At 38.2% G+C, this 12,993-nt stretch overlaps 1 protein-coding gene across 1 annotated transcript; it reads left to right on the top strand.

Annotated features, from left to right (window-relative positions):
* The first annotated feature begins 3,682 nt into the window (after positions 1 to 3,682).
* On the top strand, positions 3,683 to 9,843 carry GKN2 (gastrokine 2). Its single transcript, XM_067545857.1, has 6 exons — positions 3,683 to 3,694; positions 5,069 to 5,122; positions 5,913 to 6,044; positions 6,470 to 6,580; positions 8,731 to 8,884; positions 9,761 to 9,843. Exons 1-6 carry the CDS (start codon positions 3,683 to 3,685, stop codon positions 9,841 to 9,843), a joined length of 546 nt encoding a protein of 181 aa, XP_067401958.1.
* The last annotated feature ends 3,150 nt before the right edge of the window (positions 9,844 to 12,993 follow it).

A 12,993-nucleotide genomic window follows, 5' to 3' on the forward strand; every position in this document is an offset into this window, starting at 1 on the left:
GAATTTGCAGAATGTTTTGATGGACCCAAATCAGCGTTTTTCACCAAAAAAAAAAATGATTAAGAACATTTCATCCAGTTCTACTTTTAACTCCTATTACATAGCAAGAGTCAGAAACCACAACCACAACTCTCTCTCATTGATTAGCATGCTTTGAACATGGAAGATTGCCCTCTGCTAGGAAGAATGTCGTATCTGCTCGTGTGTTTGTGAGGGACACAGCAGTACTGGCAAACCCATATGTTCAAAAAGCATAAGTCAAAACCGAGAAATCATGAGACTGCCTTTAAAACCACGAGTTTTTAAATGCATACGTATCCATTTAGGGGTCTTTTATTTATCATCACACTTAAGGCACATTATTATTTTTTTCTCTGCAACCATAATGGCTAGAATCTTTTTTATGTTTACAAAAACTGAGGTTCTTACACATTCACGTAACTGCACAAGCTGAGGTTTAAGAAATACACTAAATATCAAAAGATTCATGATAAAATAGTGAGAGTTGGCAACACCAAGCTGCTAGAGGGTTGCCCACACCACAGAGAATAAAAGTACTACAAATAATGGAGCTTTTCCCTTAGCAAAAAACAAACCCATGCTTTGCTGAGAAGGGTCATTTTTTTCTGCTGATTTGCAATTATGAATTCCTTTGTTAAATTCAAAAGGTAAATATCTATATGCATTCTTGAAAAAAGCAAGTATAATTTTATTGAATTCACAGCTATTGAAATCTCTTTTGAGCAAACAATTTGTCTCGGTGCAGCTGGATTGCTCTAGTCTTTGTTTCACAGGGAATAAATAGTTCTCTACTTTAATATAATGATTTTCCTTATTTCTCCAAATGTGAAACATGACTCAGTCTTTATCAGTTACTGAAGCCATGTTCAGCACAAAAAAGCAAACGTCAATGATGGAAAATGAATGCTTTAGCAATTTCCACAGACAGGTCCATTTTTCCCCCATCATTGTTTCAAAGAATAAAGGAAGTTTATCACAAAAATCTGGGCCATACAAATGCTATGAAAGAAGCAATATCTTAACATTCCATGATTTGATGTTAATTTTGCATACCTTAATTACTTTAAGTTTCTATGAAAAATTCCATTATCTATCATCAAAATGATTCTGCTCCCCATTGACGTAAATAGGAGTTTTGTTATGGGAAATAGAATGAAGCATTTAATGCTCTCACAATCTTCCTCAGATTTTTAGCATTCTGTCTATAGGGAAAGATTTTGAGGCCATCAAATCTCATTTAAGAGTCAAATTGATTGGCAGGAGATTGCAATGCTTGAGAGCAGACAAAATTGCTTTGTGTGATATACTAGAACAGTGTTTCTCAATGACCGGTCCATGGACCGGCACCAGTCCCTGAGATCTCCCTGACACATTATAGGAAGCTGGTCCCTGATATCAAAAAGATTGAGAAACACTGTGCTAGAAGATGAGGGAATAGAATGGACAGTGAACAAGTTACATGCAGCTCTAACAGCCTCTAACCCTGGCTGAAGGAGATTGCAAGGATGATGATGGAATAAAGGCATCCTTGCATTTCTCCATCACTTTGGGGAGTTAAAAGAAAGATGTGTGTTTCTTTTCTGAATTTTGAACCCCAAAAACCCAGAGTGTTGGGATCTGAACTTTGGATTGAGCCCATTATAGAGATCACTTGCAGTGTTCTGATCCTGATGACTTCCTGTCCTCTGTATATCTACAGAGCAGACAACAGCAGTGCAAGCTACCTTCACACTGCTCTGCCTCAACCCTGATCTATAGGAGTCACCAATGAAATAATATTGTAGCCTCGTCTCCATTGGTCATTCAGTCCTTGATCTCTCTGCTGAGATCGCAAAGAAAGAATAGCTGAAAGGAAAAGAGATGATACATAAAAGATATAAAAATAAAATATAATGGATTATTTTAAAGAAGTAGGATTTAAACTCTTTCTCTGAATATTGTTTTAGACACTAGACCAAAATTGCAGATTATTATTTTTGAGATACAGTATATGTCCTTTGTGTAGGATCTGCTCCATTGCCCACTGAAGTTATATGAAGATTCCAGTGGAAAGTGGTTTAGGTCCAGTGGAACCCCTGGCATTTTTCCATTGACTTCAGTGTGCTAGTACTATGCCCTTGTAGCATAATGAAGTTCTGTGTAAAGAATCAACCTGCTGGACTTAAAATGAATTCTGTTAAAACACATACAATTAGTTGGTCAAATTGATTCTGCAATAAATGGAAAAACTACTTTCTTTTCTTCCTCTCTCTCTCTTTTGCATCTTCATAAAACCAGCACATTTATGACCTGATGCAGCACTTACCAGAAATATAGTTTAGGCCTGTCTCTACTCCAATGTCCAAAAGTTTCGCCCTTTTCTTCTCCCACACCCACCCACAAGCACACAGGGCTTCTCCCTTTGAACTAATATACTATTGTCAATGGTAGGCATGTGTGTTTACTTAGGGAGTTGTCAGCAGCTGCTAGTGCCTGAAGGCAAAGAAAAAGTAATAATCCTATTTTCACCCATGCTAGCTGATATGGAACCATTAAGAGGCCATACATGGAACTTCACCGTTTTCAGAGAATACATTTTCACAATATGACCACACGGTAAGGGAGGTCTAGCTGAAATAAACAGTCCTAACTAGGAACCAGGAGACTTGGATTCTATTCCCCACTCCTCCGGTGATCCACTTTGTGACTTTTGGCAATTCACACATCCTCTCTCTGCTTCAGTTTCCCCACCCATCTTTATATCAGGGAGACTGAAACTTACCCAGATTAGGCATTCAAAGCATTAATTATTACTATTATTATTGATTATTACTAGTATAATAGTTCAATCATTTTAATTAAAGTCATGTTTTAAGAGGTGAATGGGCTATTTTGTAGGCAGTAGCTGGAAAACTGTGAGGTGCAATAGCTGAGTAATTAAGGTACTCAACTACATTCCTTCAGTATGTGGGTTTGTGGCTCACTCAGTCTCACTCTGAAAGGCCACTTTCAGTTTAGCCAGCTGCAAAATGGGTACCTGATCTATCAGGTTAGGACAGTCAAAGATGTGATTCTTGCCACATAATGCCTTTGTGACTGTTGGCTATGAAACTGATATGCATTAATTGTGCCAACCTGATGAGCCATTGGCTTTGGGAATCCATGACTTTGACCTAAAAAGTTCATTGATATTTAGCCAGTATTTGTGGATTGCCATGATATGGATATTTCTGTCCAGGTTCATCTGGCTGTTTGGGGATAGAGGTACAGAAAGGAAAATGTAAAGATTATGAAAGAATAGTAAAGCCTTTCCCTCTATCCACTTTTGCTAATAAAGAAAGCTTGAGAAGTTAAAATTATGTCTGTGTATTAAAAATTAGAACTAGTGGGTGTGTACTCTAGAGAGTTAATTAGTAAATAATAGGTATTTGCAAAGTGAGCAATTTTTTCTTTTCAGGGTGGACTAAAGTGCTTACAACTTATCAGGATCAAGTTATCTGCACAGGCCCAAAACTCAGATAGAGCAGTTTGCCATGGTGTGGCATGTAGATACAGAATTGCTCGAGTCACACAGCATATTTCTGTCAAGTGTTTCCCACACCTATCGTGAGATATAAAAGTTACAGGTCTCTACCATTGTTTCCATTTCATCCACAACTTCTTGTTCTCATCTGAAAGAAAAATGAACACACTTGTGAGTATATTTGTCCTTTATTGCTCTTGTAATTATTTTTGAAAGTTACTACGGTATTTATATAAAACTGTGAATTCCTTTTGACTAGAAGCAAGAGTCTTAAGTGAAGTGAGCACTGTTTTGAGAATAATTATATGTTTCATGTTTCATTTGGCTGTACAATAAGACAGTACTGCCTTGCATTCCTTGTGCATTCATAAGCAAGAGATGCAGGATTGAGTCCAAATTTAAGCTTGATTTCATTGCAAATTTTTGTTCTGATTTCTTAGAGGAATCGAGTATTTTTGGCAGCAATCAATGTAATTTTTGAATGGCAAGAAAAAATTAACTTTTCAAAAGGAAAAGTATTGCCTGTTATTTTCTGAATTAAATAATTACAAAAACTGAAATTACAAAATTGTTACACAGACAAAAATGTGAGAAATGTCTCAGACAAAAAGTGATGAAATGGACATGAACATTACTATCTGGTAGAAAATATTTAGCAAGTTTCATTTTTTAAATTTTTTAAATTTAGAATGGACTTTGTAATACTTTATCTAATGAAGTACACCTCAACCAAATATGGGAATCTAGGAAATGCCGTACCAGATCTGACCTGTGATCATTATAGTTGTACCATGTCTCTGACAGTGACCAGTACCAGATTCTTCAAAGGAAGGTACAAGAAACTGTGCAGTGGACAATTAAGGAACCATCAACCCACAGATACAAACATCCCAAATTTTGTGGGGGATCAAAATCTGGATCTGCTTATAGTTCCAGTGGAAAGGGGAAGGGATTTTTAGTCTGACCATCTAAAAGTTTTTGCTTGTTTTTATTAATGTCAATGACTGACTTACACTTGGAGGAAGCAAGTGTTTGTTAAATATCTCCCTCCCTTCAGCTGAGGTGTGAGAGCTGACGTACTTTGAGACCCCACCAACAGGTTCTCCAACAAAACTAGGGAAGATTAGGTTTGGCATTCCTAATATTTCTAAGGCAAAAACACAAATACCAAAAAAAATCAGATAGATAGATAAATAAATAAATAGATCTTTATACAAACATAACGAAGTAAACAAGTCCACAAATAGGAATATTTTAAAATTCCTTTTCATGTTCCCTTTAAGATTAAGTGGTCTTTATAAAGTTTCACAGTGATATAAGCAAAATGAAACATAATCAGGAGAAACTTACAACTGGGAAATGTAATTATTTTCAGATAATCCACATGGAGTGCAAAGTGGATAATTTTTCAAGTCTTGAGAATAAAACAGCCTCCCTTGATGCATTAATTATGCAGGCTCCGAGTTCTAGCCTGAACTCTGTCCATATGTCATGGTGGGATGTTAGTGTTTCAGTTGCATATGAATGTTGTTATTTCTTTTTCAGGCTACAGCAATTGTTGTACTGGGAGTCTTCTGGACTCAGGCTTTTTCATATGAAGTAAGTAGCCTGGCAATGCTTTGTACTGCCTAGTGTTCATCTGCAATGCATTAGGTTCCTAGAGAAATGGAATAACCAAGAAGAAAAGCACAGAGGAAGCTAATAAAATACTTATTGCTGAGCACAAAGGAAAAGGTTTTCTTTAACAAACCAGACAGTCCTATAAATTAAGGAGCCAATTCTGCAGTCATTACTCAGGAAGAACTCCCACTGACTCTTGCCCGAGTAAGGACTGATAGATAAGGCCCCGAAGAAAGAAAAGACCTGTGAGATCACCTTCTTCCATTCCATTAAATCAATCCAGGATTATTTCCTACAATATAATTATTTGTGAGTCCATCACTTCCTATGCATGCACAATCCACAGTCCAATAGACCTTGCCATTAAGAAATGATTGCTGATATACATCTTAAATAATTGTTTTCACTTTCTAGACCATTGTTCTTGGTTACCACCCTTCTAAAAAACATCTCCCCTTTCTTAATATCTCACCATGTCATATATACTTAGATAGTATGTCTCTCCTAAATCATCCTTTAGTGAAGCTAGATGTAGTGGGCCTGATTCTTATTTACACCAAGGCCTCTTTACACCCTGGTAGTGTAAGGGGGCCTTCTACTGCCAAAGCGATGCAAAAGGGTCCTAGTGTAAATAAGAATCAGACTCATTTTAGCTGTTTGATTTCATTAGCTCTGGAATCATAAGAGATAAAACACTGTCTTTTGTGCTGCACTTTTCAGATGAGTGAAACAGGTGACTACCATCAAATATTTTGTATTTTATACTCAGATCTATAGCCTCCCAGGAGCAAACGGTGATTATGTCCAGCAAACCGTGACTATTAGCAATGAACATAATATTGCTGATATCCATGTCCGTGCTGGGATGTGTTCCTCTGACACCATTTTTGACTACAAACATGTAAGTAAAACCAAGAATCTGTCTTGACTCAAAATCATCCCCATGATTTTTTCCTTTTTAAACTAAGTAAAACTAGCTTAATACATCGTCTTCCACCTTGTGAATAATCTTTAAACTATGTCTATTTTAGACACCTGTCTCTTTGGTTTGTTCATATATCTATGCAGCACAACAGAAATCCATAATGCAGACGAGAAAAGATCATTTTGTCCTTTGAACTGTATATAGACATAAACACAGAGACGCAAATTCTGTTCCTAGTCACAATGGTGTGAATGCAGAGTAACTCCACTGAAGTCCATGGAGCCATTCTGCATTTACACCATTGTAGCTGAGAGCAGAATTTGGCCCAGCATATAAAGAGAATTAACAACTGGGTGGCAGTAACTATTTTCAAACTATTAACCTGCTTTTGTGTATCTCAGGGATACATTGCAACTAGGGTGTTTTCCCGGAGGGCCTGCTTTATTTTAAAAATGGAGAAAGGATATATCCCAGAGCTGCAAGAAATTGGACGACTTGCTTACGAGAAACAGGTAATTCTCTGGAGTATTATGTACTGTATACAAGCAACATGTACACGCTGACAGCAGCGATCTTTCTGGATCAATTGAGTGGTCAGTAAAGATCCACTCAATCGATCAGGAAGTCAATGCACTAAAACCACCCCCTCAAGTGGCGCAGCGCAGTGAAGACGCTGCACACAACAGAAGTTAAGAAGTCGATGGGAGTTAAGCAAGCTACGCAGAGTAACTTGCGTAACTCCCATCAACTGCCGCCGAATTCTCAGGTAAGTGTAGGCCTGACCCAAGTCACATTAGAGGGGTGGCGTGGTGGAAGTAAAGGGTACTGCATGTGGAAAACTGTTCTTAGGAATCTTTCCTATTAGACTGGTGATAACAAAACAGATACAGGACAAGTTAAGATTTCAAGGGAGGCATATCTACACTGCAAAGAAAGATGTATTTTTAATTTAGGTTAGCTAACTCAGATTAAAATAACAGTGAAGATATGGCATCTCAAGCTACTTCACTACTGTGCTATCCTAAAATAACTAATGTGGGTCAGCGATCTCTAGTTAAGAACACACTTTTTTTTTTTTTTGCAGTGTAGGCATACTCAAAGAATAGTGAACACCTATGGTTCAGTCTGCAGCTTTCAGGATATGGAAGAAAATTACAGCTAGAACCTTTAGATCCAACTTGTAGGAAGCTGATGTTATTCATAATATTGAAAAGTTCCAGAGGGGTAGCCATGTTAGTCTGTATACAGCAAAAACAACGAGAGTTCTGTAGCACTTTAAAGACTAACAAATTTAATTTCTGCAAGCATAAGCTTTCGTGGGCTGCAACCCACTTTGTCAGATATAAGGAACAGAAATCACATAGGAGGCATATATATACATATCCAAGGGAAGTAACAACAATGGGGAAGGTGGATGAAAGCAAAGTCCATTCAGTTAGAGTATTTGAGGCCTATTCACAACCGTTGATTAGGAAGTGAGAATGTGTGATCAGCGGCAATTACCTCTTGTAATGCGATAACCATTCCAAGTCTTGATTCAGACCCAGTTTGATTGTGTCAAGTTTGCAGATGATTTCAAGCTCAGTAGTTTCTCTTTGAAGTCTGTTTTTGAAGTTCTTTTGTAGGAGTATAGCAACTTTCAAGTCAGTGACAGAGTGTCCTGGGAGATTGAAGTGTTATCCGACTGGTTTATGGATGTTATTATTTTTTATGTCTGATTTGTGTCCATTTTTTCGTTTGCATAGTGACAGTCCAGTTTGGCCAATGTACATGGCAGAGGGGCATTGCTGGCACATGCTGGCATATATTACATGAGTAGATGTGCAGGTGAATGAGCTTCTTATGGTGTGGCTGATGTGGTTAGGACTAGTGATGGTGTCACTAGAGTCGATGTGTGGGCAGAGCTGGCAATGGGGTTTGTTGCAGAGATAGGTTCCTGGATTGGCCTTCTTGTAGGGTGTATGGTTGAGTATTTGCTTCAGGTTGGGGGGCTGTCTGTAAGCAAGGGTAGGTCTGCCTCTCGCTCAAGCTGTGGGAGGGTTAATTAAATTTGTTAGTCTTTAAAGTGCTACAGAACTCTCGTTATTCATAATATTGTTTGCATGCTGGCATTATGACATGCATATAGTCTTTGTCATTTTTCGTTGTCACCTAGATACTTCAGTGATGCAAAACTGAACATCTGGCCATCAATTTACTTGGGCCAACACAGGAAGGTCCTATATAGGCAAAACTTCCACTGAAATCAATAAGAATTGGCTTGAGTAGATTTCAGAATTCAGCCTGTCTTATGTTCGTAGCAATATTATTTAACATACTTATAATATCTATACAGATTGGGAGGGTGAACATGGAAAACAAAGCGCAAGCTGCAAAATGTAAAACTATATAGTTCTATATTATTATTATTATTATTATTAATAATCATCAAGTATTTTATTAATGCAGTTCATTTTTGCTATGTGTATAGAATTACTCTTTAGTGAACTTTGATTGTGACTCTTTCCTTCTTTGTAATTAACAATCTGTAACCGCTTTAGATGATGCTTTGTACATGGCTAGAGAAAATTTGTTAGAGATGGGGGTTTTCTAACAAGGATGTTACAGAAGATTAAGAAATGAGATGTATTGCTCACTATATTTTAATATTTTCTCCTTTTAGATGATGAACAAGATGTATTCTCAAAACAACCTGTGGGTGGAATATGAACCCAGTGATTCTATAGTGGCTGAAATCAAGGAGTGGATTCTCTTTGGTAAACACATTGAGAAACTCTGCAAAGGTGTACCTATCTACAGGGTTCACAAGGTTGAAAGTGAGTAACAAGAATGAAACCAAATTCTTTAGAGGGAGCTGTGTCTTAAAGGAGCTGCTTTTTCTAGTTCCATCTATGGTTCTCAGATGAGCCATAGTACCCAAACACTTCACAGTCTTTAGCATATTTCCTCGGGAGCTAGGGAAATGTTATTATCCCCCATTGTATCGATGGGTAACCAAGGCAGAGAGAGGCTACGGGCAGAATTCTCAAAAGGAGTTAGGATAATTCCTTTTGAGCATTCTACCCCAAGTGACTTGACCAAGGTCACACAGGAAGTCTCTGGCAGAGCAAGGAATTAAACCAGGTCTCCCAAGTCCAAGGCTAATACCCTAATCACTGTACTGTCTTCCCTCTCTTGCTGAATATACAATGACAGCGTGGGCTCATTTGTATTAAAGCAACTGTGCAGACCACAATTTAGTAAATCGATGGATTTGCTGAAGTGGTGGCCCAGGATTTGTCTTGCAAGGCAGACAAAGGTAGCACTTCCTGGAACTCCTACATTATGCCCTGCTGCTGGCATTGAGAGTGTGGCCATGGAAAGGGGGAAAAAATCCAAGACTCCCTTGTCCTAATGATCCCCTGCCCTTGTAACAGCTCTGGTAGGTCTAACTTATGCCAGAGCACTGGCTTGACACAGGGCTGGCCCAGGACCAGAAGAGTGGAAAGGTGGCTTAAAGCCTCATTTGCATCTCTTTCATTTGGGTTGCACCATGAGAGTCTGATCCAACTCCCACGCAAATCAATGGGAGTCTGAAATGTGTGTTGGACTGGACCCTAACTCACAATCAAGTCCTGTACTTGTACTTTTTTTTGGTTTGGTTTTGGAGAATTGTCACTGAAAATATATTTGTGTATTTGTTTCCTGTTTAGAACCGAAAAAAGTTGGTGGGTGTGCTAAGGCTGGACTCCTAGGCATTCTGGGCATTACAATCTGCGGAAAGATCAGCATTTAGACATGATGACAGCAGTGCCATTGCTTGGAATGGGCTTATTATTTCCCAGGTGGCTTTCATTCATTTTAAGTCACAAGGAACATTATTAATTTGGGATAGATCTCATCTTTCCACGTAATCAGCCTCTCCCGATTTCGCTGCAAACTACGTTCTGCTAATAAAAGAATGCATCACTCCAACTGCCTTGCTTTTCTTTTACCAAACAAGCCACACACGACTAATTGGATCCCCTCTCCTCTTATTTTTGTGCTTTTATGCTTCCCTCCAAAGCAAAATAAAGATGTCTGTGGTACATTCATCTGTTCAGTGGGCAATGTGACATATACAATGTGGGCTTAGTCTTGCAGGGCTTTTTATAGACAAAACTCCCCAGGAAAGTCAGCACCTCCTAGAGACTTCAGTCACTGGCACTCCTTAAATGTGATGGCTAGATAGATAGGTAGATATCCAAATTAGCAGCTGCATATTTAATACTTCAGAATTCCTTTTAGAGTGTTTTATTTAAGCATTACTTTTAGAAATGGGTGTGAACCAAAACCCCAAACCTTAACATCCTCAAACTTTGAGAAAGTTTAGCTCCAGAAGTTTCCATTCAGCCCCTATTCTTATAGTGAGATGAATCTGAACACCCTCTCCTCCCAACCTAGGGAAAGTTGACTCTTTGTTTTGCAGAACATTCCAGGTTCCTCACTGACTCAGGTTGCAATTTTCAAAGGGGCTGAAGTCAATTGGAACTGGCTACCTATCTTCCTTATGGACTCTGAAATCTAACCATAATTTATTATTATTATTATACAATAATAAATAATTGTTTGTATTGTAGTAGCAACTAGGGACCTTAGTCATGGATCAGGACCCCCTGGTGCTGAGTGCTGTACAAAGACAGAATAAAAAGATACATGCACCAAACAGCTTATTTCCCTGATTATAATGAATCCTTTCCTCAGCACCAATTATAAAAGCTGTGCCTATTCCTAAGTGCACTTTGCATGCTTTCCCAGCGGGCAGCTTGCAAGGCAGCAGAACTACAGGTTGTAGGCCTGTCTCATAAATTTCAATGCAGGATTTAATACTTGCATGCCCCCTCTCATGAGCGTTTGGGAGGAACGTATATTTTAGAGTTGGAAAGTGAATGTTTGCTGCCTACTGAGCCTTGAAAGGTTGCCAGTGAGCAACACATACTTAGGAGTCCGGAGAACTGGCCAATTTCCTAAACTCCTTATTTTAAAATCTGGCTGCTTATCTAACCATCTGTCACTTATTAAAGGAGCGTTTTGTCATTTTCTGATGCAACTGTTCTGTGAGACAAATTAATCCTATTCACAACAGGCTGCAGGTCTTTGGTGATCCAGAAAAATGTATCTAGAGAGTTCAGGTCTGCAAATTAAGTCCAGGAATATTTGTGTATGTGTCTCCAAGAGACAGGATTTTTTATTTAATAATATTTTACAGTGAGCCCAATGCTGGTGAAAAGTGTAAGGTACACAGAAGAGGTACAGCCTGAGAAAACTTCCCCGTCTTGTCCTGCCAATGTGCCTCAGTATTGCTTTAAATGTACCACCTGCAAGAGAATGGGATGCTACCATTCTTTACTCACTTTTTGGGTTCTTTACTGAGGTTGCCATCAGGAGGCGCAATTAAATTGTTGGGATTTGTAGTGTGGACAGCTGTCCTTTAGAAACTGGCCTGTGACTAGCGTTGGGTTGGAAATGGTCTTCCTGACTTACAAAAATTTTCAAGATTTTGACATTTTTTTCCCATCCCAAATCAGGGCAAAATCTTGAAAATTTTCATGAACTTGACAAACAAACAAACAAAAAAATTTAGTTCAGGTCAATTCAAACATTTTTCTTAGATAATTTCTAAATGTTTTGTTTCCATTTTGAACTTTTTAACCCTTTTTTGTCTACATTTACTAAAATTGGTAAATGAAAAGTCATTTCAACTAAAAAAACCGGAAACTTTTCATTTCAAAAGTACAACTTTTTGCTTTGACAATTTTGAAACTCTTTTTTTGCCAAAAAAAATTTTCAAATTGGGAAATTCATCAAAACTCGCCCTGTTTTGCAAACAGTTTTGTTAAGGACCAATTGGTATTTTTCAGCAAAACAAAATATTTCAGTGGAAAATTCCCATCCATCTCTAACTGGAATCTTCCACTTATTTTACATAGGCCATGAAACAGCCTCCATGTGTTAATTATATGTGGTTATCACCACTGAGACAAACTGCCTTTGAACTGATAATGTAGATGTGAAAGTATGTCTATATATTCCCAATTCCCTGAGCCATCCACTCATCTAAGGACACAGAAACGGATTGCCTCTATTAATTCAGACTTTATTACACTGCATCTTTGGTCTATAAGTCTCTGGTTATGTTTCTCAAGGGATGCTGGCTTAATATCTGTTAATGGTGCCATGTTAATTTTGAGTGCTAAGACTGAAAAAAAGCCCTAGGGAACTATCCTGCACAGTCACCTAAGAGATGGGTTGGATCCACATAAAGAGCTTATTATATATATATATATATATATATATATTAGTCTATTATTATTATTTAATAAAAAAGTGTTTTAAATAATTAATTTGCATTTATATGATCAGCTTAGTGTGAATTTGACTGTATAATTGGGTGGGTATTTTTACTGCCTGTGCACTCCCTTTGAGACTCCCATGCTGCTATGACTGGAGAACACGCTCCTTCTGCAAGGCTGGTGTTGGGGAAGTTAAAGGAGCCTGGGCTGCTGCCGTTCTCCTAACAAAACAACATCAAAACCTGTGTCTAGAGCTGTCCTACAGCAACAGGTCTACAGCAATACATGGGTCCTCTCTCATTGTACTTCATAACCAATATTTCTGCAATGAAGCAGAGAATGAAAAGCAAAATAAAGCAGCACTGTGGGTCATGACAGTGTCTTGGTGTTTTAACTTCCAGCCAATATCCTTTTTATTAAACGCTGAGGGGGAGAAAGAAAATCAGGCATAGTCCCTTTCATGAAAGCACTTTATTTAAGAGTTGGAGCCAGACTGGAAATCAAAGAATGGAAAGTGTATTTCTAAAAACAGCACTAAGGAGACTGAGAAGATGAACAGAGAATAACACCCCCAACACACAAACAACGGGGCTTTGAATGACCGACAACTGAGC

This window comes from Emydura macquarii, unplaced genomic scaffold, assembly GCF_026122565.2.
Source record: "Emydura macquarii macquarii isolate MOO-44397 ecotype Brisbane River unplaced genomic scaffold, CSIRO-AGI_Emac_v2 contig_1110, whole genome shotgun sequence".
Taxonomy (NCBI): Eukaryota; Metazoa; Chordata; order Testudines; family Chelidae; genus Emydura; species Emydura macquarii.